The 25,400-nt window shown below is 41.9% G+C and overlaps 1 protein-coding gene and 1 long non-coding RNA gene across 2 annotated transcripts; one reads left to right on the forward strand and one right to left on the reverse strand.

The window, feature by feature from the left end:
* Positions 1-7: 7 nt before the first annotated feature.
* Positions 8-1,876, reverse strand: LOC124626417 (uncharacterized). Its single transcript, XR_006981219.2, has 3 exons — positions 1,522-1,876; positions 686-790; positions 8-372 (listed from the first exon to the last, which is right to left on the reverse strand). It is a non-coding gene; the product is annotated as an uncharacterized LOC124626417 (long non-coding RNA).
* A 1,950-nt stretch (positions 1,877-3,826) lies between these two features.
* LOC108259521 (amine sulfotransferase) lies at positions 3,827-24,564 on the forward strand. Its single transcript, XM_017459097.3, has 6 exons — positions 3,827-4,030; positions 4,543-4,745; positions 4,956-5,082; positions 6,118-6,212; positions 6,366-6,546; positions 23,781-24,564. Exons 1-6 carry the CDS (start codon positions 3,850-3,852, stop codon positions 23,888-23,890), a joined length of 897 nt encoding a protein of 298 aa, XP_017314586.1. The 5' UTR covers positions 3,827-3,849; the 3' UTR covers positions 23,891-24,564.
* Positions 24,565-25,400: the final 836 nt, after the last annotated feature.

Consider the following 25,400-nt stretch of genomic DNA (forward strand, 5'->3'; position numbering starts at 1 on the left):
AAGGAATGGTGTGATTAGTGTGAATGGTGTGATTAGTGTGAATGGTGTGATTACTGTGATTAGTGTGAATGGTGTGATTAGTGTGAATGGTGTGATTAGTGTGATTAATCATGTAACATCTTATAGCCTTCATTTGTGAAGGTGCAGACAGACAGAGGAGGCTCTGTTCATCAACTGGAAGTGCACAGGGACTGGGGGAAATTTTTTATTTGATAAAATTTAATAACATTTTAGCTAAAAGAGAAAAGGAGAGAAAAGACCAGCAGGGGGAGCAGAGCTCCTCCAAACACATCACTGTTTCACCATGACAGTTCAGTGTGTTAGGACTCATCTCTGAATTTCAGTGTCAGCGTTCAAACTTCATCCTGAAAGCTGGAGGGTCAGACAGACAGACAGACAGACAGACAGACAGATATAGATGGGCGGTCATACAGATTTCCTAAATCCAGTGAGAAGCATATGTATCACACAGCAGGACACAGACATCCCAGAGATGATGATGTGTAGATAGTAGATACATGACAGTAAAGCAGGAAGTTAACTTAGTCCTAGCGTGTTATTATTTATTTATAGTTACACACATTATTTATTAGAAGATTTTATTAGCATCATTAAGACGCTGGCAGAAAGAGCTTTATGACGCCTGTATAAGATGTAAGATGGTGCAAATGCATTAAGGTCTCACTCATGTGCCATGAGGCTGTGAGTTTGACTCCTGATGATGTCACAAGGACCAATGTTCTTTCTCCTCGCCAATCAGAGCGATGCTAGCATGTTTCAGTTAGCTCATCTGTACAGAATAACACAAATAGTAGGAAACTGGATTTAAAAACGTCTGTATTAACATGTTCTAATGAACTCTTACTCCTCATGTTAATTGGCATCACTTACTCCTTATTTACCATATTTGGTCACAGCTTCCTATTGTTGAACTCTTTTCTGATTGGTTTGTTCTTTAACCTCTGTATCTGCATTAACAGGCTGTGATTTTACCCCCACTTTATTTCCATAATTAACACTTCAGTCCTGAACCTGAACCTCAAAAGCTAATGCTGTGATTTCTCTCGGCATTGGTATTTATTCCTTTGTATAATTGTGTAATGTGTGTGTGTGTGTGTGAGAGAGAGAGAGAGAGAGTGTGTGTGTGTGTCTGACTTCCTCTGACTTTGACCGTGCTAATCAGAATCAGGTGAAAGACCTGTCACTGGACTTTCTTCCCTACAGGACAACAACAGTCAGTAATGTGGTATAAAACCTCCTGTCTCAGTATTCATGCATATCTTTACTGTTATATATCCACATACGCACTGATGTACACGAGCTCTAGATATTTCAGGCTGGAAAGCATTTCGTATCAAAACATTTGACTGAAAATACACTCTTAAAAATAAAGGTTCTTCACTATAGGTTCTGCAAGGAATCTTCTTATCGAGAACCTTTTTATTTTTCCACTGAGACGCTCACTGAACACTTTGTAAACCTCAGTGTTTTTACGCATTTCTGAAAGTTCAGGCGTCTTACCTCATCTTTGGTCTGAGTTAAACCGCGATTCATGTCAGCAAAACAAACACGTTTTGCTAATACACGTAATGCAGTTCCCATGAGCATTGCTATACAGGTTGCTTTGTGGAGTCGAGTGCGTTCTCACCCCAAGCGAATCGGTCCAGAGTTCGAGTTGATCTCGGCCCGATTGTTTTGGTGCGGAGCCGAGTGCGATTACCATGTCTGAAAGCATGCGGTTTAAAGTGTGCAGTGTAAAGCATGTAGTGTGCAGGCTGTAGTGTAAAGCATGTAGTGTACAGTGTTTAGTGTGTAGTGTATAGCATGTAGTGTACAGTGTTTAGTGTGTAGTGTATAGTGTGTAGTGTTTAGTGTATAGTGTAAAGTGTAAAGCATGTAATGTTTAGTGTGTAGTGTTTAGTGTCTAGTGTATAGTGTAAAGTGTATAGTGTAAAGTATGTAGTGTACAGTGTTTAGTGTGTAGTGTAAAGTGTGTAGTGTACAGTGTTTAGTGTGTAGTGTATAGTGTGTAGTGTTTAGTGTCTAGTGTAAAGTGTGTAGTGTAAAGCATGTAGTGTACAGTGTTTAGTGTAAAGTGTGTAGTGTAAAGCATGTAGTGTACAGTGTTTAGTGTGTAGTGTAAAGTGTGTAGTGTACAGTGTTTAGTGTGTAGTGTTTAGTGTGTAGTGTTTAGTGTCTAGTGTAAAGTGTGTAGTGTAAAGCATGTAGTGTACAGTGTTTAGTGTGTAGTGTTTAGTGTAAAGTGTGTAGTGTAAAGCATGTAGTGTACAGTGTTTAGTGTGTAGTGTAAAGTGTGTAGTGTTTAGTGTATAGTGTAAAGTGTGTAGTGTAAAGTATGTAGTGTACAGTGTTTAGTGTGTAGTGTAAAGTGTGCAGTGTACAGTGTTTAGTGTGTACGGTTTAGTGTATAGTGTTTAGTGTCTAGTGTATAGTGTAAAGTGTGTAGTGTAAAGCACGTAGTGTACAGTGTTTAGTGTGTAGTGTAAATTGTGTAGTGTTTAGTGTAAAGTGTGTAGTGTAAAGCATGTAGTGTACAGTGGTTAGTGTGTAGTGTAAAGTGTGTAGTGTTTAGTGTATAGTGTAAAGTGTGTAGTGTAAAGCATGTAGTGTACAGTGTTTAGTGTGTAGTGTACAGTGTTTAGTGTGTAGTGTAAAGTGTGTAGTGTTTAGTGTATAGTGTAAAGTGTGTAGTGTAAAGTATGTAGTGTACAGTGTTTAGTGTGTGGTGTAAAGTGTGTAGTGTTTCGTGTAAAGTGTGTAGTGTAAAGCATGTAGTGTACAGTGTTTAGTGTGTAGTGTAAAGTGTGTAGTGTTTAGTGTGTAGTGTTTAGTGTATAGTGTAAAGTGTGTAGTGTAAAGTATGTAGTGTACAGTGTTTAGTGTGTAGTGTACAGTGTTTAGTGTGTAGTGTGTAGTGTTTAGTGTATAGTGTAAAGTGTGTAGTGTAAAGTATGTAGTGTACAGTGTTTAGTGTGAAGTGTAAAGTGTGTAGTGTTTAGTGTATAGTGTAAAGTGTGTAGTGTAAAGTATGTAGTGTACAGTGTTTAGTGGATAGTGTAAAGTGTGTAGTGTAAAGTATGTAGTGTACAGTGTTTAGTGTGTGGTGTAAAGTGTGTAGTGTTTCGTGTAAAAGTGTGTAGTGTAAAGCATGTAGTGTACAGTGTTTAGTGTGTAGTGTAAAGTGTGTAGTGTTTAGTGTGTAGTGTAAAGTGTGTAGTGTTTAGTGTATAGTGTAAAGTGTGTAGTGTAAAGTATGTAGTGTACAGTGTTTAGTGTGTAGTGTAAAGTGTGTAGTGTTTAGTGTGTAGTGTGTAGTGTTTAGTGTATAGTGTAAAGTATGTAGTGTACAGTGTTTAGTGTATAGTGTAAAGTGTGTAGTGTAAAGTATGTAGTGTACAGTGTTTAGTGTATAGTGTAAAGTGTGTAGTGTAAAGTATGTAGTGTACAGTGTTTAGTGTATAGTGTAAAGTGTGTAGTATAAAGTATGTAGTGTACAGTCTGTAGTGTAAAGTACTCAGTGTAAAGTGTGTAATGTAAAGTGTAAACTACCCGAAATACCTTTTGAAATTTGATACAGATCTGTTCAGACTTCATAAAGCTACAGTTTTAGTTTGGCTGAAGCTCGGTGATGACGACTTGTCAACCTGAAACCTGAAATGAGTGACAGAGTAACCCCCATTCCACTGTAACACACAGTTTACTTGTGGCTTGTTGAAATCCTGTTAAATGATTGACAGTGGCTCTGCCCACTTTGCTACACCCACTAGCTTTGATGTACATACGAGGTATAAGAGCTGAGTGTGTGCGTGTGAGTAAGTGAGTGAGTGTATGACTCGACCGTATCACAGCATGGCTCAGTTCCAGGAGCTCGGAGATAAACTCCTCTTCTGCCGAGGATACGTCTTTCCTGAAAGCCAAAAGGAATTTCTCACGCCAGAGTACATGGACAGTCTGTGGTCGTTCCAGATCAGAGACGACGACGTGTATGTCGTTACCTTTCCTAAATCCGGTGAGAGACACGACCACTTTTCTCTCTCTCACACACACTGAAAAAACAGGAGAAAAAAAGCTTTTTATATAAAGAGATATGAAAATAGAGTCAGTGAGAAATGTATATAATAATCATCATAATAATAATAATAATAATAATAATAATAATAATCTGATGTTATGATCAGTAGTTTAATAGAGATGTTAGTGTCAATTATAAGCAGTGGACTTCATCATCATGACCCCTGTCCTCTAAACTATCTGCTTTATTATCACTGAATGAACTGGAGCTCATGACCTGTCATAACCTTTATACACATTTCATAAACATTGGAGGTAAACTCCAGTAAACTCTAAACTGCGTGTGTGTTTATGTGACTATAAAACCCCACAGGAACACCAGGCCTTGTTTAACACACTGGATATATAAATGTGTTCGTAATTCATTCACCAAAATATTTCAAAAAAATTATTTTTGGGAGACTCGATGTCCTATCAGTCTTTTAAAGACGTGATCTCGGTGTCTCTCAGGTACAGTTTGGACTCAGCGCATTATAACGCTGCTGTACGAGGACGAGCTTCCCGAGTTCGTGGATCAGACTACATTTGACTGCATGCCGTGGCTGGAGTTTCCCCAGAAGGACCAGGACTATAGTAATCGCCGCTCCCCCCGACTCTTCTGCTCTCACCTCCACGAGCACCTGGTGCCCCATGGGCTGCAGGACAAAGGGAAGGTGAGACACACACACACACACACACACACACACACACACACACACACTACTCTACCTTTACCATTATCCACTGCAAGTATTACCCAGCAGTCTGAAGGTGATTTGAAGGTTATGCGGTTCTCACCAAGCTAACTCCAACACTGCTTTCATATCTACAGTCATTAAAACTGTAAAAAATTAATGCTACATTTTTTAAAATTTAAATTCCAGATCATCTACGTGTCCAGGAACCCCAAAGACATCATGGTGTCCTACTTCCATTTCACTCACTTCATGAAGATTTTAAAGAGTTCAGAGACGTACAGCGAGGTGATGGAGAAATTCATCAGTGGGCACAGTCAGTACTCTTCATACTCAACACACACACACACACACACACACACACACAAAGTCTGTGACTCTGCGACTCCGTGACACTGAAGGGATTTGGGTTTGAGATCGAAAGACGAATGATATGACAGATCAGAATTTTGGCTTTTGTTTCCTGATTTTTACATCTAGACTTGTTAAACAAATTACAACCCATTTTTCAAGTGATCAAAAATATTAGAACACGTGACTGACCGGTGTGTGTGTGTTTGTTTGTTTTTTTGCCCAGGTGTGTCCTGTCAGATCGATTTTTTAAAATAATAAATAGCTCTGAAGGTCTACTCTTGGTTTGAGCCTTTGGTTTCACCTGTGAAGACTGCATTTAAGGTGAAAAAGGATAAACCATCAGGAAGATCAGAGAGCTGTCTATGGGAGCAAAGCGAGCCATTTTAAAGCTGAGAAAAGAGGGAAAATCCATCAGAGCCATTGCATAAGCATTGGGTATAGCCAATACAATAACAATTTGGAATGTCCTGAACAAAGAAAGAAACCTCTCGACAACAGCTGATGACCGGAAATGTTGTGAGAGCTGGGAAGAAAAACCCAACAAAACAACACTCAGTGACATCACCTACATCCTCCACAGGGCAGGGGTGAAGGTCTCACAATCCAATATCAAGGCTGTACCACAAGATCCAATCTGCTCATCAGCAGTAAGAATCAGAAAGCCAGATTGGAATTCGCAAAGAAATACAGAGATGCACCACAAACGTTCTGGAACCCAATATTAAGTGTTTATTTAGTTTAAGACTGTCCGTTCCAATACTTTTGCTCGGTTACAAATTGAGTGCCATGTTCTAAGTTGTTTAACACGTATAGAAGCTGGAATTCTTATCTGTCGTCTCATCTCCATCTTTTGATCGGAAACCCAGTGTATAGTGAAAACAATAGAATTGGCCTCGCTGTTCCAATACTTTCGGAGGGGACCGTATTAAATCTGAGAGCAGTGGAGCTAATCTGGGGTTCAGTCGGATTGAGATTATTGTGCGTTTTTTGTGTGTAGTGATCGGCGGCTGCTGGTTTGATCATGTCAAAGGCTGGTACACCAACAAGGACAAATACAACATCCTGTTTCTCAGCTATGAGGAGATGATCAGGGTGAGACGCAACATCTGAATCTGATCTCCGTTGGTCCGAGTGGTCGCGTGGACGGTTTGGGATTGGAGCTGATTATTATTATGATACAATTGTAGAAGTATTGGTTTTGGGGTGTTGTGTGAACGAGCGTTAACGTGTGTTGTGGTGGTTCAGGACCTGAGAGGTGCCGTGGTGCGGATTTGTGAGTTTTTGGGGAAGAATCTGTCGGATGACGTCATAGACAGCGTGGTGGAGAAAACGAGATTCAACAACATGAAGAAAGACCCGAAAGCCAACTACGGATCTTTACCTGACGAAATGGTGAATTCGGAGAAAGGCGCTTTCCTCCGCAAGGGTACGGACACACAAACACAACACAACACAAACACAACACAACACAACACAAACACCAACACAACACAACACAAACACCAACACAAACACCAACACAACACAAACACCAACACAACACAACACAAACACAAACACAACACCACACAAACACAACACAACACAACACAAACACCAACACAAACACCAACACCAACACAACACAACACAAACACAAACACAAACACAACACCACACAACACAAACACAAACACAAACACAACACAACACAACACAAACACAAACACAAACACAACACCACACAAACACAACACCACACAAACACCAACACAAACACCAACACCAACACAACACAACACAAACACAAACACAAACACCAACACAACACAAACACAACACCACACAAACACAACACCACACAAACACAACACAAACACCAACACAAACACCAACACAACACAACACAAACACAACACCACACAACACAAACACCAACACCACACAACACAAACACCAACATCAACACCACACAACACAAACACAACACAACACATACACAACACCAACACCAACACAACTCAACACCAACACAACACAAACACAAACACAACTCAACACCAACACAACACCACACAACACAAACACAACACAAACACAACACCAACACAACACCAACACCAACACAAACACAACACAAACACCAACACAACACAAACACCAACACAACACAACACAAACACCAACACAAACACAACACCAACACCAACACAACACCAACACCAACACAAACACAACTCAACACCAACACAACACCAACACAACACAACACAAACACCAACACAAACACAACACCAACACCAACACAACACCAACACCAACACCAACACAACACAAACACAAACACAACTCAACACCAACACAACACCACACAACACAACACCAACACAATACAAACACAACACCAACACAACACCAACACAACACCAACACAAACACAACACAAACACCAACACAACACAACACAAACACCAACACAAACACAACACCAACACCAACACAACACCAACACCAACACAAACACAACACAAACACCAACACAAACACAACACCAACACCAACACAAACACAACACAAACACCAACACAAACACAACACCAACACTAACACAACACAGCCACAAACATAACACCAACACTAACACAACACCAACACAACACCAACACAATACAACACAAACACAACACCAACACTAACACAACACAAACACAACACAACACCAACACAACACCAACACTAACACAAACCCAACAAAAACCCAACACAACACCAACACAACACCAACACAAATACAACACAAAAACAACACAAACACAACACAAACACCAACACAAACACAACACAACACAAACACCAACACAAACACAACACCAACACTACACAAACACCAACACCAACACAAACACAACACCAACACAAACACAACACAACACAAACACCAACACAAACACAACACCACACTACACAAACACCAACACCAACACAAACACAACACCAACACAAACACAACACTACACAAACACCAACACAAACACAACACCAACACAAACACAACACAACACCAACACAACACAAACACCAACACAACACAACACAACACAAACACAACACCAACACAACACCAACACAACACAACACAACACAAACACAACACCAACACAACACAAACACAACACAACACAAACACAACACAAACACAACACAAACACAACACCAACACAAACACAATACCAACACCAACACAACACCACACAACACCAACACAACACCACACAACACCAACACAACACCACACAACACCAACACCAACACAACACAACACCAACACAACACCAACACAACACCACACTAACACAACACAACCACAAACACAACACCAACACTAACACAACACAACACCAACACAACACCAACACAATACAACACAAACACAACACCAACACTAACACAACACAAACACAACACAACACCAACACAACACCAACACTAACACAAACACAACAAAAACCCAACACAACACCAACACAACACCAACACAAATACAACACAAAAACAACACAAACACAACACAAAACTACACAAACATAATACAACACAAATACAGACACCACACAAACACAACACAAACACAAGCACCACACAAAAACCACACAACCACAACCACAACACAAACACAATACAACACAAACACAACACAAACACCACACAACACCATACAACACCATACAACACCACACAACACAACACAAACACAATACAACACAACACAAACACAACACAAGCACCACACAAACACAACACAAACACAACAAAACTCTCACTAATCCGCTACACAAAAACACTTCTGAGAATGGATTTACATCTCTCTTCCCTGAATCTCCTGCCTTCTCTCTACAGTGTGTTGTGTGTTAGTGTAGTGTGTTTTGTGTTAGCTCAGTGTGTAGTTTGTTGTGTAGTGTGTTAGCTGTAGTGTGTAGTGTGTTGTGTGTTATCTGCTGTGTGTTAGCCGCTGTGTTGTGTGTTAGCTGTAGTGTGTTGTGTGTTAGCTGAAGTGTGTTGTGTGTTAGCTGTAGTGTGTAGTGTGTTGTGTGTTAGCTGAAGTGTGTTGTGTGTTAGCTGCAGTGTGTTGTGTGTTGTGTGTTAGCTGTAGTGTGTTGTGTTAGCTGTAGTGTATAGTGTGTTGTGTGTTAGCTGTAGTGTGCTGTGTGATAGCTGTAGTGTGTTGTGCGTTAGCTGTAGTGTATCGTGTGCTGTGTGTTAGCTGTAGTGTGTTGTGTGTTGTGTGTTAGCTGCAGTGTGTTGTGTGTTAGCTGTAGTGTGTTGTGTGTTAGCTGCAGTGTGTTGTGTGTTAGCTGCCACGTGTAGTGTGTTAGCTGTTGTGTGTTAGCTGCAGTATGTTGTTTGTTGTGTGTTAGCTGTTGTGTGTTAGCTGCAGTGGGTAGTGTGTTGTGTGTTAGCTGCAGTGTGTTGTGTGTTAGCTGTAGTGTGTTGTGTGTTAGCTGTAGTGTGTTGTGTGTTAGCTGTAGTGTGTTGTGTGTTAGCTGCAGTGTGTTGTGTGTTAGCTGTAGTGTGTTGTGTGCTAGCTGTAGTGTGTTGTGTGCTAGCTGCAGTGTGTTGTGTGCTAGCTGTAGTGTGTAGTGTGTTGTGTGTTAGCTGCAGTGTGTAGTGTGTTGTGTGTTAGCTGTAGTGTGTAGTGTGTTGTGTGTTAGCTGTAGTGTGTAGTGTGTTGTGTGTTAGCTGCAGTGTGTAGTGTGTTGTGTGTTAGCTGCAGCGTGTTGTGTGCTAGCTGCAGTGGGTGGTGTGTTAGCTGTAGTGTCTTGTGTGTTGTGTTGTGTGTTAGCGGTAGTGTGTTGTGTGTTAGCTGTAGTGTGTTGTGTGTTAGCTGTAGTGTGTTGTGTGTTGTGTTGTGTGTTAGTGGTAGTGTGTTGTGTGTTAGCTGTAGTGTGTAGTGTGTTGTGTTGTGTGTTAGCTGTAGTGTGTAGTGTGTTGTGTGTTAGCTGCAGTGTGTTGTGTTGTGTGTTAGCTGTAGTGTGTTGTGTGTTGTGTTGTGTGTTAGCTGTAGTGTGTTGTGTGTTGTGTTGTGTGTTAGCTGTAGTGTGTAGTGTGTTGTGTGTTAGCTGTACTATGTTGTGTGTTGTGTTGTGTGTTAGCGGTAGTGTGTAGTGTGTAGTGTGTTAGCTGTAGTGTGTTGTGTGCTAGCTGCAGTGTGTTGTGTGTTAGCTGTAGTGTGTTGTGTGTTAGCTGCAGTGTGTTGTGTGTTGTGTGTTAGCTGTAGTGTGTTGTGTGTTGTGTTGTGTGTTAGCGGTAGTGTGTACTGTGTTAGCTGTAGAGTGTAGTGTGTTGTGTGTTAGCTGTAGTGTGTTGTGTGTTGTGTTGTGTGTTAGCGGTAGTGTGTAGTGTGTTGTGTGTTAGCTGTAGTGTGTAGTGCGTTGTGTGTTAGCTGTAGTGTGTTGTGTGTTAGCTGTAGTGTGTAGTGTGTTGTGTGTTAGCTGTAGTGTGTTGTGTGTTGTCTTGTGTGTTAGCTGTAGTGTGTTGTGTGTTGTGTTGTGTGTTAGCTGTAGTGTGTAGTGTGTTGTGTGTTAGCTGCAGTGTGTTGTGTTGTGTGTTAGCTGTAGTGTGTTGTGTGTTGTGTTGTGTGTTAGCTGTAGTGTGTTGTGTGTTGTGTTGTGTGTTAGCTGTAGTGTGTAGTGTGTTGTGTGTTAGCTGTACTATGTTGTGTGTTGTGTTGTGTGTTAGCGGTAGTGTGTAGTGTGTAGTGTGTTAGCTGTAGTGTGTTGTGTGCTAGCTGCAGTGTGTTGTGTGTTAGCTGTAGTGTGTTGTGTGTTAGCTGCAGTGTGTTGTGTGTTGTGTGTTAGCTGTAGTGTGTTGTGTGTTGTGTTGTGTGTTAGCGGTAGTGTGTACTGTGTTAGCTGTAGAGTGTAGTGTGTTGTGTGTTAGCTGTAGTGTGTTGTGTGTTGTGTTGTGTGTTAGCGGTAGTGTGTAGTGTGTTGTGTGTTAGCTGTAGTGTGTAGTGCGTTGTGTGTTAGCTGTAGTGTGTTGTGTGTTAGCTGTAGTGTGTAGTGTGTTGTGTGTTAGCTGTAGTGTGTTGTGTGTTGTCTTGTGTGTTAGCTGTAGTGTGTTGTGTGTTGTGTTGTGTGTTAGCTGTAGTGTGTAATGTGTTGTGTGTTAGCTGTAGTGTGTTAGCTGTAGTGTGTTGTGTGTTGTGTGTTAGCTGTAGTGTGTTGTGTGTTAGCTGTAGTGTGTTGTGTGTTGTGTGTTAGCTGTAGTGTGTTGTGTGTTGTGTTGTGTGTTAGCTGTAGTGTGTAGTGTGTAGTGTGTTGTGTGTTAGCTGTAGTGTTTTGTGTGCTGTGTTGTGTGTTAGCGGTAGTGGGTAGTGTGTTGTGTGTTAGCTGCAGTGTGTTGTGTGTTAGCTGTAGTGTGTTGTGTGCTAGCTGCAGTGTGTTGTGTGTTAGCTGTAGTGTGTTGTGTGTTAGCTGTAGTGTGTTGTGTGTTAGCTGCAGTGTGTTGTGTGTTAGCTGTAGTGTGCTGTGTGCTAGCTGCAGTGTGTTGTGTGCTAGCTGCAGTGTGTTGTGTGTTAGCTGCAGTATGTAGTGTGTTGTGTGTTAGCTGCAGTGTGTAGTGTGTTGTGTGTTAGCTGTAGTGTGTTAGCTGCAGTGTGTAGTGTGTTGTGTGTTAGCTGCAGTGTGTAGTGTGTTGTGTGTTAGCTGTAGTGTGTTGTGTGCTAGCTGCAGTGTGTTGTGTGTTAGCTGTAGTGTGTTGTGTGCTAGCTGCAGTGTGTTGTGTGTTGTGTTGTGTGTTAGCTGTAGTGTGTAGTGTGTTGTGTGCTAGCTGCAGTGTGTTGTGTGTTAGCTGTAGTGTGTTGTGTGTTGTGTTGTGTGTTAGCGGTAGTGTGTAGTGTGTTGTGTGTTAGCTGTAGTGTGTAGTGTGTTGTGTGTTAGCTGTAGTGTGTTGTGTGTTGTGTTGTGTGTTAGCGGTAGTGTGTAGTGTGTTGTGTGTTAGCTGTAGTGTGTAGTGCGTTGTGTTGTGTGTTAGCTGTAGTGTGTAGTGTGTTGTGTGTTGTGTTGTGTGTTAGCTGTAGTGTGTTGTGTGTTAGCTGTAGTGTGTTGTGTGTTGTGTTGTGTGTTAGCTGTAGTGTGTTGTGTGTTAGCTGTAGTGTGTTGTGTGTTGTGTTGTGTGTTAGCTGTAGTGTGTAGTGTGTTGTGTGTTAGCTGTAGTGTGTTGTGTGTTGTGTTGTGTGTTAGCAGTAGTGTGTAGTGTGTTGTGTGTTAGCTTTAGTGTGTAATGCGTTGTGTGTTAGCTGTAGTGTGTTGTGTGTTAGCTGTAGTGTGTTGTGTGTTAGCTGTAGTGTGTAGTGTGTTAGCTGTAGTGTTAGCTGCAGTGTGTAGTGTGTTGTGTGTTAGCTGCAGTGTGTAGTGTGTTGTGTGTTAGCTGTAGTGTGTTGTGTGCTAGCTGCAGTGTGTTGTGTGTTAGCTGTAGTGTGTTGTGTGCTAGCTGCAGTGTGTTGTGTGTTAGCTGCAGTGTGTTGTGTGTTAGCTGTAGTGTGTTGTGTGTTGAGTTGTGTGTTAGCTGTAGTGTGTAGTGTGTTGTGTGCTAGCTGCAGTGTGTTGTGTGTTAGCTGTAGTGTGTTGTGTGTTGTGTTGTGTGTTAGCGGTAGTGTGTAGTGTGTTGTGTGTTAGCTGTAGTGTGTAGTGTGTTGTGTGTTAGCTGTAGTGTGTTGTGTGTTGTGTTGTGTGTTAGCGGTAGTGTGTAGTGTGTTGTGTGTTAGCTGTAGTGTGTAGTGCGTTGTGTGTTAGCTGTAGTGTGTTGTGTGTTTGCTGTAGTGTGTTGTGTGTTGTGTTGTGTGTTAGCTGTAGTGTGTTGTGTTATGTGTTAGCTGTAGTGTGTTGTGTGTTAGCTGTAGTGTGTTGTGTGTTGTGTTGTGTGTTAGCTGTAGTGTGTTGTGTGTTGTGTTGTGTGTTAGCTGTAGTGTGTAGTGTGTTGTGTGTTAGCTGTAGTGTGTTGTGTGTTGTGTTGTGTGTTAGCGGTAGTGTGTAGTGTGTTGTGTGTTAGCTGAAGTGTGTAATGCGTTGTGTGTTAGCTGTAGTGTGTTGTGTGTTAGCTGTAGTGTGTAGTGTGTTGTGTGTTAGCTGTAGTGTGTTGTGTGTTAGCTGTAGTGTGTAGTGTGTTGTGTGTTAGCTGTAGTGTGTTCTGTGTTGTGTTGTATGTTAGCGGTAGTGTGTAGTGTGTTGTGTGTTAGCTGTAGTGTGTAGTGTGTTGTGTGTTAGCTGTAGTGTGTTGTGTGTTAGCTGTAGTGTGTAGTGTGTTGTGTGTTAGCTGTAGTGTGTTGTGTGTTAGCTGTAGTGTGTTAGCTGCAGTGTGTAGTGTGTTGTGTGTTAGCTGCAGTGTGTAGTGTGTTGTGTGTTAGCTGTAGTGTGTTGTGTGCTAGCTGCAGTGTGTTGTGTGTTAGCTGTAGTGTGTTATGTGCTAGCTGCAGTGTGTTGTGTGTTAGCTGCAGTGTGTTGTGTGTTAGCTGTAGTGTGTTAGCTGTAGTGTGTAGTGTGTTGTGTGCTAGCTGCAGTGTGTTGTGTGTTAGCTGTAGTGTGTTGTGTGTTGTGTTGTGTGTTAGCGGTAGTGTGTAGTGTGTTGTGTGTTAGCTGTAGTGTGTAGTGTGTTGTGTGTTAGCTGTAGTGTGTTGTGTGTTGTGTTGTGTGTTAGCGGTAGTGTGTTGTGTGTTAGCTGTAGTGTGTAGTGCGTTGTGTGTTAGCTGTAGTGTGTTGTGTGTTTGCTGTAGTGTGTTGTGTTGTGTGTTAGCTGTAGTGTGTAGTGTGTTGTGTGTTGTGTTGTGTGTTAGCTGTAGTGTGTTGTGTGTTAGCTGTAGTGTGTTGTGTGTTGTGTTGTGTGTTAACTGTAGTGTGTAGTGTGTTGTGTGTTAGCTGAAGTGTGTTGTGTGTTGTGTTGTGTGTTAGCGGTAGTGTGTAGTGTGTTGTGTGTTAGCTTTAGTGTGTAATGCGTTGTGTGTTAGCTGTAGTGTGTTGTGTGTTAGCTGTAGTGTGTAGTGTGTTGTGTGTTAGCTGTAGTGTGTTGTGTGTTAGCTGTAGTGTGTAGTGTGTTGTGTGTTAGCTGTAGTGTGTTGTGTGTTGTGTTGTGTGTTAGCGGTAGTGTGTAGTGTGTTGTGTGTTAGCTGTAGTGTGTAGTGTGTTGTGTGTTAGCTGTAGTGTGTTGTGTGTTAGCTGTAGTGTGTAGTGTGTTGTGTGTTAGCTGTAGTGTGTTGTGTGTTGTGTTGTGTGTTAGCTGTAGTGTGTTGTGTGTTGTGTTGTGTGTTAGCTGTAGTGTGTAGTGTGTTGTGTGCTAGCTGCAGTGTGTTGTGTGTTGGCTGTAGTGTGTTGTGTGTTGTGTTGTGTGTTAGCTGTAGTGTGTAGTGTGTTGTGTGCTAGCTGCAGTGTGTTGTGTGTTAGCTGTAGTGTGTTGTGTGTTGTGTTGTGTGTTAGCGGTAGTGTGTAGTGTGTTGTGTGTTAGCTGTAGTGTGTAGTGTGTTGTGTGTTAGCTGTAGTGTGTTGTGTGTTGTGTTGTGTGTTAGCGGTAGTGTGTAGTGTGTTGTGTGTTAGCTGTAGTGTGTAGTGCGTTGTGTGTTAGCTGTAGTGTGTTGTGTGTTTGCTGTAGTGTGTTGTGTGTTGTGTTGTGTGTTAGCTGTAGTGTGTTGTGTGTTAGCTGTAGTGTGTTGTGAAGTGTGTTGTGTGTTAGCTGTAGTGTGTAGTGTGTTGTGTGTTAGCTGTAGTGTGTTGTGTGTTGTGTTGTGTGTTAGCTGTAGTGTGTAGTGTGTTGTGTGTTAGCTGTAGTGTGTTGTGTGTTGTGTTGTGTGTTAGTGGTAGTGTGTAGTGTGTTGTGTGTTAGCTGTAGTGTGTAGTGTGTTGTGTTGTGTGTTAGCTGTAGTGTGTTGTGTGTTGTGTTGTGTGTTAGCTGTAGTGTGTTGTGTGTTGTGTTGTGTGTTAGCTGTAGTGTGTAGTGTGTTGTGTGTTAGCTGTACTATGTTGTGTGTTGTGTTGTGTGTTAGCGGTAGTGTGTAGTGTGTAGTGTGTTAGCTGTAGTGTGTTGTGTGCTAGCTGTAGTGTGTTGTGTGTTAGCTGTAGTGTGTTGTGTGTTAGCTGTAGTGTGTTGTGTGTTAGCTGCAGTGTGTTGTGTGTTGTGTGTTAGCTGTAGTGTGTTGTGTGTTGTGTTGTGTGTTAGCGGTAGTGTGTACTGTGTTAGCTGTAGTGTGTAGTGTGTTGTGTGTTAGCTGTAGTGTGTTGTGTGTTGTGTTGTGTGTTAGAGGTAGTGTGTAGTGTGTTGTGTGTTAGCTGTAGTGTGTAGTGCGTTGTGTGTTAGCTGTAGTGTGTTGTGTGTTAGCTGTAGTGTGTAGTGTGTTGTGTGTTAGCTGTAGTGTGTTGTGTGTTGTCTTGTGTGTTAGCTGTAGTGTGTTGTGTGTTGTGTTGTGTGTTAGCTGTAGTGTGTAGTGTGTTGTGTGTTAGCTGTAGTGTGTTGTGTGTTAGCTGTAGTGTGTAGTGTGTTGTGTGTTAGCTGTAGTGTGTTCTGTGTTGTGTTGTGTGTTAGCGGTAGTGTGTAGTGTGTTGTGTGTTAGCTGTAGTGTGTAGTGTGTTGTGTGTTAGCTGTAGTGTGTTGTGTGTTAGCTGTAGTGTGTAGTGTGTTGTGTGTTAGCTGTAGTGTGTTGTGTGTTAGCTGTAGTGTGTTAGCTGCAGTGTGTAGTGTGTTGTGTGTTAGCTACAGTGTGTAGTGTGTTGTGTGTTAGCTGTAGTGTGTTGTGTGCTAGCTGCAGTGTGTTGTGTGTTAGCTGTAGTGTGTTATGTGCTAGCTGCAGTGTGTTGTGTGTTAGCTGCAGTGTGTTGTGTGTTAGCTGTAGTGTGTTGTGTGTTGTGTTGTGTGTTAGCTGTAGTGTGTAGTGTGTTGTGTGCTAGCTGCAGTGTGTTGTGTGTTAGCTGTAGTGTGTTGTGTGTTGTGTTGTGTGTTAGCGGTAGTGTGTAGTGTGTTGTGTGTTAGCTGTAGTGTGTAGTGTGTTGTGTGTTAGCTGTAGTGTGTTGTGTGTTGTGTTGTGTGTTAGCGGTAGTGTGTTGTGTGTTAGCTGTAGTGTGTAGTGCGTTGTGTGTTAGCTGTAGTGTGTTGTGTGTTTGCTGTAGTGTGTTGTGTGTTGTGTTGTGTGTTAGCTGTAGTGTGTAGTGTGTTGTGTGTTGTGTGTTAGCTGTAGTGTGTTGTGTGTTAGCTGTAGTGTGTTGTGTGTTGTGTTGTGTGTTAGCTGTAGTGTGTTGTGTGTTAGCTGTAGTGTGTTGTGTGTTGTGTTGTGTGTTAACTGTAGTGTGTAGTGTGTTAGCTGTAGTGTGTTGTGTGTTGTGTTGTGTGTTAGCGGTAGTGTGTAGTGTGTTGTGTGTTAGCTTTAGTGTGTAATGCGTTGTGTGTTAGCTGTAGTGTGTTGTGTGTTAGCTGTAGTGTGTAGTGTGTTGTGTGTTAGCTGTAGTGTGTTGTGTGTTAGCTGTAGTGTGTAGTGTGTTGTGTGTTAGCTGTAGTGTGTTGTGTGTTGTGTTGTGTGTTAGCGGTAGTGTGTAGTGTGTTGTGTGTTAGCTGTAGTGTGTAGTGTGTTGTGTGTTAGCTGTAGTGTGTTGTGTGTTGTGTTGTGTGTTAGCTGTAGTGTGTTGTGTGTTGTGTTGTGTGTTAGCTGTAGTGTGTAGTGTGTTGTGTGCTAGCTGCAGTGTGTTGTGTGTTGGCTGTAGTGTGTTGTGTGTTGTGTTGTGTGTTAGCTGTAGTGTGTAGTGTGTTGTGTGCTAGCTGCAGTGTGTTGTGTGTTAGCTGTAGTGTGTTGTGTGTTGTGTTGTGTGTTAGCGGTAGTGTGTAGTGTGTTGTGTGTTAGCTGTAGTGTGTAGTGTGTTGTGTGTTAGCTGTAGTGTGTTGTGTGTTGTGTTGTGTGTTAGCGGTAGTGTGTAGTGTGTTGTGTGTTAGCTGTAGTGTGTAGTGCGTTGTGTGTTAGCTGTAGTGTGTTGTGTGTTTGCTGTAGTGTGTTGTGTGTTGTGTTGTGTGTTAGCTGTAGTGTGTAGTGTGTTGTGTGTTGTGTTGTGTGTTAGCTGTAGTGTGTTGTGTGTTAGCTGTAGTGTGTTGTGTAGTGTGTTGTGTGTTAGCTGTAGTGTGTAGTGTGTTGTGTGTTAGCTGTAGTGTGTTGTGTGTTGTGTTGTGTGTTAGCTGTAGTGTGTAGTGTGTTGTGTGTTAGCTGTAGTGTGTTGTGTGTTGTGTTGTGTGTTAGCGGTAGTGTGTAGTGTGTTGTGTGTTAGCTGAAGTGTGTAATGCGTTGTGTGTTAGCTGTAGTGTGTTGTGTGTTAGCTGTAGTGTGTAGTGTGTTGTGTGTTAGCTGTAGTGTGTTGTGTGTTAGCTGTAGTGTGTAGTGTGTTGTGTGTTAGCTGTAGTGTGTTGTGTGTTGTGTTGTGTGTTAGCGGTAGTGTGTAGTGTGTTGTGTGTTAGCTGTAGTGTGTTGTGTGTTGTGTTGTGTGTTAGCGGTAGTGTGTAGTGTGTTGTGTGTTAGCTGTAGTGTGTAGTGTGTTGTGTGTTAGCTGTAGTGTGTTGTGTGTTAGCTGTAGTGTGTTGTGTGTTGTGTTGTGTGTTAGCTGTAGTGTGTTGTGTGTTGTGTTGTGTGTTAGCTGTAGTGTGTAGTGTGTTGTGTGTTAGCTGTAGTGTGTTGTGTGTTAGCTGTAGTGTGTTGTGTGTTAGCTGTAGTGTGTTGTGTGTAATGTGTTGTGTTGTGTGTTAGCTGTAGTGTGTTGTGTGTTTGCTGTAGTGCGTTGTGTGTTGTGTGTTAGCTGTAGTGTGTTGTGTGTTGTGTGTTAGCTGTAGTGTGTAATGTGTTGTGTTGTGTGTTAGCTGTAGTGTGTTGTGTGTTTGCTGTAGTGTGTTGTGTCTTGTGTTGTGTGTTAGCTGTAGTGTGTTGTGTGTTGTGTTGTGTGTTAGCTGTAGTGTGTTGTGTGTTGTGTTGTGTGTTAGCTGTAGTGTGTTGTGTGTTGTGTTGTGTGTTAGCGGTAGTGTGTAGTGTGTTGGCTGTAGTGTGTAGTGTGTTGTGTGTTAGCTGTAGTGTGTTGTGTGTTAGCTGTAGTGTGTTGTGTGTTGTGTGTTAGCTGTAGTGTGTTGTGTGTTGTGTTGTGTGTTAGCTGTAGTGTGTTGTGTGTTGTGTTGTGTGTTAGCTGTAGTGTGTTGTGTGTTGTGTGTTAGCTGTAGTGTGTTGTGTGTTAGCTGTAGTGTGTTGTGTTGTGTGTTAACTGTATTGTGTTAGCTGCAGTGTGTAGTGTGTTGTGTGTTAGCTGCAGTGTGTAGTGTGTTGTGTGTTAGCTGTAGTGTGTTGTGTGCTAGCTGCAGTGTGTTGTGTGTTAGCTGTAGTGTGTTGTGTGCTAGCTGCAGTGTGTTGTGTGTTAGCTGCAGTGTGTTGTGTGTTGGCTGTAGTGTGTAGTGTGTTGTGTGCTAGCTGCAGTGTGTTGTGTGTTAGCTGTAGTGTGTTGTGTGTTGTGTTGTGTGTTAGCGGTAGTGTGTAGTGTGTTGTGTGTTAGCTGTAGTGTGTAGTGTGTTGTGTGTTAGCTGTAGTGTGTAGTGCGTTGTGTGTTAGCTGTAGTGTGTTGTGTGTTTGCTGTAGTGTGTTGTGTGTTGTGTTGTGTGTTAGCTGTAGTGTGTAGTGTGTTGTGTGTTGTGTTGTGTGTTAGCTGTAGTGTGTTGTGTGTTGTGTTGTGTGTTAGCGGTAGTGTGTAGTGTGTTGTGTGTTAGCTGTAGTGTGTAGTGCGTTGTGTGTTAGCTGTAGTGTGTTGTGTGTTAGCTGTAGTGTGTTGTGTGTTGTGTTGTGTGTTAGCTGTAGTGTGTAGTGTGTTGTGTGTTAGCTGTAGTGTGTTAGCGGTAGTGTGTAGTGTGTTGTGTGTTAGCTTTAGTGTGTAATGCGTTGTGTGTTAGCTGTAGTGTGTTGTGTGTTAGCTGTAGTGTGTAGTGTGTTGTGTGTTAGCTGTAGTGTGTTGTGTGTTAGCTGTAGTGTGTAGTGTGTTGTGTGTTAGCTGTAGTGTGTTGTGTGTTGTGTTGTGTGTTAGCGGTAGTGTGTAGTGTGTTGTGTGTTAGCTGTAGTGTGTTGTGTGTAGTGTGTTGTGTGTTAGCTGTAGTGTGTTGTGTGTTGTGTTGTGTGTTAGCTGTAGTGTGTTGTGTGTTGTGTTGTGTGTTAGCTGTAGTGTGTAGTGTGTTGTGTGTTAGCTGTAGTGTGTTGTGTGTTAGCTGTAGTGTGTTGTGTGTTAGCTGTAGTGTGTAGTGTGTTGTGTTGTGTGTTAGCTGTAGTGTGTTGTGTGTTAGCTGTAGTGTGTTGTGTGTTAGCTGTAGTGCGTTGTGTGTTGTGTTGAGTGTTAGCTGTAGTGTGTAGTGTGTTGTGTGTTAGCTGTAGTGTGTTGTGTGTTAGCTGTAGTGTGTTGTGTTGTGTGTTAGCTGTAGTGTGTTGTGTGTTTGCTGTAGTGTGTTGTGTCTTGTGTTGTGTGTTAGCTGTAGTGTGTTGTGTGTTGTGTTGTGTGTTAGCGGTAGTGTGTAGTGTGTTGGCTGTAGTGTGTTGTGTGTTAGCTGTAGTGTGTTGTGTGTTAGCTGTAGTGTGTTGTGTGTTGTGTGTTAGCTGTAGTGTGTTGTGTGTTGTGTTGTGTGTTAGCTGTAGTGTGTTGTGTGTTGTGTTGTGTGTTAGCTGTAGTGTGTAGTGTGTTGTGTGTTAGCTGTAGTGTGTTGTGTGTTGTGTTGTGTGTTAGCTGTAGTGTGTTGTGTGTTGTGTTGTGTGTTAGCTGTAGTGTGTAGTGTGTTGTGTGTTAGCTGTAGTGTGTTGTGTGTTAGCTGTAGTGTGTTGTGTGTTGTGTTGTGTGTTAGCTGTAGTGTGTTGTGTGTTGTGTTGTGTGTTAGCTGTAGTGTGTAGTGTGTTAGCTGTAGTGTGTTGTGTGTTAGCTGTAGTGTGTTGTGTTGTGTGTTAGCTGTAGTGTGTTGTGTGTTGTGTTGTGTGTTAGCTGTAGTGTGTTGTGTGTTGTGTTGTGTGTTAGCGGTAGTGTGTAGTGTGTTGTGTTGTGTGTTAGCTGTAGTGTGTTGTGTGTTAGCTGTAGTGTGTTGTGTGTTAGCTGTAGTGTGTTGTGTGTTGTGTTGTGTGTTAGCTGTAGTGTGTTGTGTGTTGTGTTGTGTGTTAGCTGTAGTGTGTTGTGTGTTAGCTGTAGTGTGTTGTGTGTTGTGTTGTGTGTTAGCTGTAGTGTGTTGTGTGTTGTGTTGTGTGTTAGCTGTAGTGTGTTGTGTGTTGTGTTGTGTGTTAGCTGTAGTGTGTAGTGTGTTGTGTGTTAGCTGTAGTGTGTTGTGTGTTGTGTTGTGTGTTAGCTGTAGTGTGTAGTGTGTTGTGTGTTAGCTGTAGTGTGTTGTGTGTTGTGTTGTGTGTTAGCTGTAGTGTGTAGTGTGTTGTGTGTTAGCTGTAGTGTGTAGTGTGTTGTGTGTTAGCTGTAGTGTGTAGTGTGTTGTGTGTTAGCTGTAGTGTGTTGTGTGTTAGCTGTAGTGTGTTGTGTGTTGTGTTGTGTGTTAGATGTAGTGTGTAGTGTGTTGTGTGTTAGCTGTAGTGTGTTGTGTGTTAGCTGTAGTGTGTTGTGTGTTAGCTGTAGTGTGTTGTGTGTAATGTGTTGTGTTGTGTGTTAGCTGTAGTGTGTTGTGTGTTTGCTGTAGTGCGTTGTGTGTTGTGTGTTAGCTGTAGTGTGTTGTGTGTTGTGTGTTAGCTGTAGTGTGTAATGTGTTGTGTTGTGTGTTAGCTGTAGTGTGTTGTGTGTTTGCTGTAGTGTGTTGTGTCTTGTGTTGTGTGTTAGCTGTAGTGTGTTGTGTGTTGTGTTGTGTGTTAGCTGTAGTGTGTTGTGTGTTGTGTTGTGTGTTAGCTGTAGTGTGTTGTGTGTTGTGTTGTGTGTTAGCGGTAGTGTGTAGTGTGTTGGCTGTAGTGTGTAGTGTGTTGTGTGTTAGCTGTAGTGTGTTGTGTGTTAGCTGTAGTGTGTTGTGTGTTGTGTGTTAGCTGTAGTGTGTTGTGTGTTGTGTTGTGTGTTAGCTGTAGTGTGTTGTGTGTTGTGTTGTGTGTTAGCTGTAGTGTGTTGTGTGTTGTGTGTTAGCTGTAGTGTGTTGTGTGTTAGCTGTAGTGTGTTGTGTTGTGTGTTAACTGTATTGTGTTAGCTGCAGTGTGTAGTGTGTTGTGTGTTAGCTGCAGTGTGTAGTGTGTTGTGTGTTAGCTGTAGTGTGTTGTGTGCTAGCTGCAGTGTGTTGTGTGTTAGCTGTAGTGTGTTGTGTGCTAGCTGCAGTGTGTTGTGTGTTAGCTGCAGTGTGTTGTGTGTTGGCTGTAGTGTGTAGTGTGTTGTGTGCTAGCTGCAGTGTGTTGTGTGTTAGCTGTAGTGTGTTGTGTGTTGTGTTGTGTGTTAGCGGTAGTGTGTAGTGTGTTGTGTGTTAGCTGTAGTGTGTAGTGTGTTGTGTGTTAGCTGTAGTGTGTAGTGCGTTGTGTGTTAGCTGTAGTGTGTTGTGTGTTTGCTGTAGTGTGTTGTGTGTTGTGTTGTGTGTTAGCTGTAGTGTGTAGTGTGTTGTGTGTTGTGTTGTGTGTTAGCTGTAGTGTGTTGTGTGTTGTGTTGTGTGTTAGCGGTAGTGTGTAGTGTGTTGTGTGTTAGCTGTAGTGTGTAGTGCGTTGTGTGTTAGCTGTAGTGTGTTGTGTGTTAGCTGTAGTGTGTTGTGTGTTGTGTTGTGTGTTAGCTGTAGTGTGTAGTGTGTTGTGTGTTAGCTGTAGTGTGTTAGCGGTAGTGTGTAGTGTGTTGTGTGTTAGCTTTAGTGTGTAATGCGTTGTGTGTTAGCTGTAGTGTGTTGTGTGTTAGCTGTAGTGTGTAGTGTGTTGTGTGTTAGCTGTAGTGTGTTGTGTGTTAGCTGTAGTGTGTAGTGTGTTGTGTGTTAGCTGTAGTGTGTTGTGTGTTGTGTTGTGTGTTAGCGGTAGTGTGTAGTGTGTTGTGTGTTAGCTGTAGTGTGTTGTGTGTAGTGTGTTGTGTGTTAGCTGTAGTGTGTTGTGTGTTGTGTTGTGTGTTAGCTGTAGTGTGTTGTGTGTTGTGTTGTGTGTTAGCTGTAGTGTGTAGTGTGTTGTGTGTTAGCTGTAGTGTGTTGTGTGTTAGCTGTAGTGTGTTGTGTGTTAGCTGTAGTGTGTAGTGTGTTGTGTTGTGTGTTAGCTGTAGTGTGTTGTGTGTTAGCTGTAGTGTGTTGTGTGTTAGCTGTAGTGCGTTGTGTGTTGTGTTGAGTGTTAGCTGTAGTGTGTAGTGTGTTGTGTGTTAGCTGTAGTGTGTTGTGTGTTAGCTGTAGTGTGTTGTGTTGTGTGTTAGCTGTAGTGTGTTGTGTGTTTGCTGTAGTGTGTTGTGTCTTGTGTTGTGTGTTAGCTGTAGTGTGTTGTGTGTTGTGTTGTGTGTTAGCGGTAGTGTGTAGTGTGTTGGCTGTAGTGTGTTGTGTGTTAGCTGTAGTGTGTTGTGTGTTAGCTGTAGTGTGTTGTGTGTTGTGTGTTAGCTGTAGTGTGTTGTGTGTTGTGTTGTGTGTTAGCTGTAGTGTGTTGTGTGTTGTGTTGTGTGTTAGCTGTAGTGTGTAGTGTGTTGTGTGTTAGCTGTAGTGTGTTGTGTGTTGTGTTGTGTGTTAGCTGTAGTGTGTTGTGTGTTGTGTTGTGTGTTAGCTGTAGTGTGTAGTGTGTTGTGTGTTAGCTGTAGTGTGTTGTGTGTTAGCTGTAGTGTGTTGTGTGTTGTGTTGTGTGTTAGCTGTAGTGTGTTGTGTGTTGTGTTGTGTGTTAGCTGTAGTGTGTAGTGTGTTAGCTGTAGTGTGTTGTGTGTTAGCTGTAGTGTGTTGTGTTGTGTGTTAGCTGTAGTGTGTTGTGTGTTGTGTTGTGTGTTAGCTGTAGTGTGTTGTGTGTTGTGTTGTGTGTTAGCGGTAGTGTGTAGTGTGTTGTGTTGTGTGTTAGCTGTAGTGTGTTGTGTGTTAGCTGTAGTGTGTTGTGTGTTAGCTGTAGTGTGTTGTGTGTTGTGTTGTGTGTTAGCTGTAGTGTGTTGTGTGTTGTGTTGTGTGTTAGCTGTAGTGTGTTGTGTGTTAGCTGTAGTGTGTTGTGTGTTGTGTTGTGTGTTAGCTGTAGTGTGTTGTGTGTTGTGTTGTGTGTTAGCTGTAGTGTGTTGTGTGTTGTGTTGTGTGTTAGCTGTAGTGTGTAGTGTGTTGTGTGTTAGCTGTAGTGTGTTGTGTGTTGTGTTGTGTGTTAGCTGTAGTGTGTAGTGTGTTGTGTGTTAGCTGTAGTGTGTTGTGTGTTGTGTTGTGTGTTAGCTGTAGTGTGTAGTGTGTTGTGTGTTAGCTGTAGTGTGTAGTGTGTTGTGTGTTAGCTGTAGTGTGTAGTGTGTTGTGTGTTAGCTGTAGTGTGTTGTGTGTTAGCTGTAGTGTGTTGTGTGTTGTGTTGTGTGTTAGATGTAGTGTGTAGTGTGTTGTGTGTTAGCTGTGACTTCACATTATTAAACACACTTCAGCCCTGACCCTGAGCTGCTTCAACATTTAATACTGTGATTTTTCTGTGTTGGTATTGATTCTTGTATCTTGTATGATAGCTGTATAATGTTATTGTTCTTGCTGTGTGTGTGTGTGTGTGTGTGTGTGTGTGTGTGTGTGTGTGTGTGTGTTTAGGAACAGTGGGTGACTGGAAGAACTCTCTGACTGTGGCACAAAATGAATACTTCGACCGTGTTTATCAGGAACGAATGAAAGATTTGCCGCTGAACTTTGAGTGGGACTGAGCTACACGCATAAAACAGACACACACACACACACACACACACACACACACACACACACACACACACACACAGTAATCTTGATTGATTTTCTAATTCCTGCTGGAAGTTTAAAAAAAATATATTGTTGAAAATGATAATGTGAACTTTCCTTCATGTTTAGATCAACAGAACAAGCGACAGTTTAATGTACAGTGATGAAGTTGTGTAATGTACTCATAAACAAACACAGAAACCAAACACATAACAACAACAACAACAATGCTACTACCACTATCACTATCACTACTACTACTACTACTACTACTACTAATAATAATAATAATAATAATAATAATAATCTGAGCTCTGTCTCACAAAAATCATTTTGCCTCATTAAGATCGGAATCAGCAGTAAACGTGTCTTTACTCTGTAACCACATACAGGTTATTGTACATACTCAATATACATTATAAGTCCAAAAGTATGTGCACCCCTGACCATCACAGCCATATGTGGAGTATGAAGCACACAAAATCCAACCAGAACCCAAAAAGAATTCTGAATTCACAGCACTACAAGTGGCAATTCAGAACATTTTACATGAATGATGAACACACAGAATGTACAGTAAACTGGAAAAGCAAAAAGTTCATTTAAACTGAAATAAAATTGTCCTCTGAGTATGGTCATACAACCTCCTGTTTCATGTCTATTTATTTTGTTTTTCTTATTTTTATTAGTTATAAATACTCTTCAGATATTCTTTGCTTTGATGAAGTGCATTGAGATACTCTTTAATACGCAATATAAATAAAGCTATTGTTCATTACATACACATTCATCTTCCACTTTATTAGGAACACCTGTACACCTGCTCATTCATGCAGATGCATGATTCAGCCAATGCATAAAAGCATGCAGATACAGGTCAAGAGTTCTCGTCAAACCTCAAAAGGAAGAAAAAGTCTGATCTCTGTGACTTGCGTGGCATGGCGTGGATGTTAGTATCAGAGGGGCTGGTGTGAGTTTTTCAGAATCTGCTGATCTCCTGCTGGGATTTTCACACACATCTAGGGTTTATACAGAATGGTGTAGAATATCCACTCTTTCCTTCAAGGCTGTAGGTGGCATTCATTATTATAGTTATTAGGGTTATTAGGAAGTAATTACAAGTAATAGATAGATAAACAAATAAATTAACAGAACATAATTTATATAATTAAAATGCAATAAACACATACTTCAATTCAATTCAATTTTCTATGTTTAGCGCTTTTTACAATAGACATTGTCTCAAAGCAGCTTTACAGAAATATCAACACGGTGTACAGATATTAAAGGTGCGAAATTATCCCAACTGAGCGAGCCACTGAGTGGCGACGGTGGCAAGGAAAAACTCCCTAAGATGTTTTAAGAGGAAGAAACCTTGAGAGGAACCCGACTCAGAAGGGAACCCGTCCTCATCTGGGTAACAACAGATAGTGTGAAAAAGTTCATTATGGATTTATATGAAGTCTGTATGGCGTTAGG

Source organism: Ictalurus punctatus, chromosome 27 (genome assembly GCF_001660625.3).
Source record: "Ictalurus punctatus breed USDA103 chromosome 27, Coco_2.0, whole genome shotgun sequence".
NCBI classification, from domain to species: domain Eukaryota; kingdom Metazoa; phylum Chordata; class Actinopteri; order Siluriformes; family Ictaluridae; genus Ictalurus; species Ictalurus punctatus.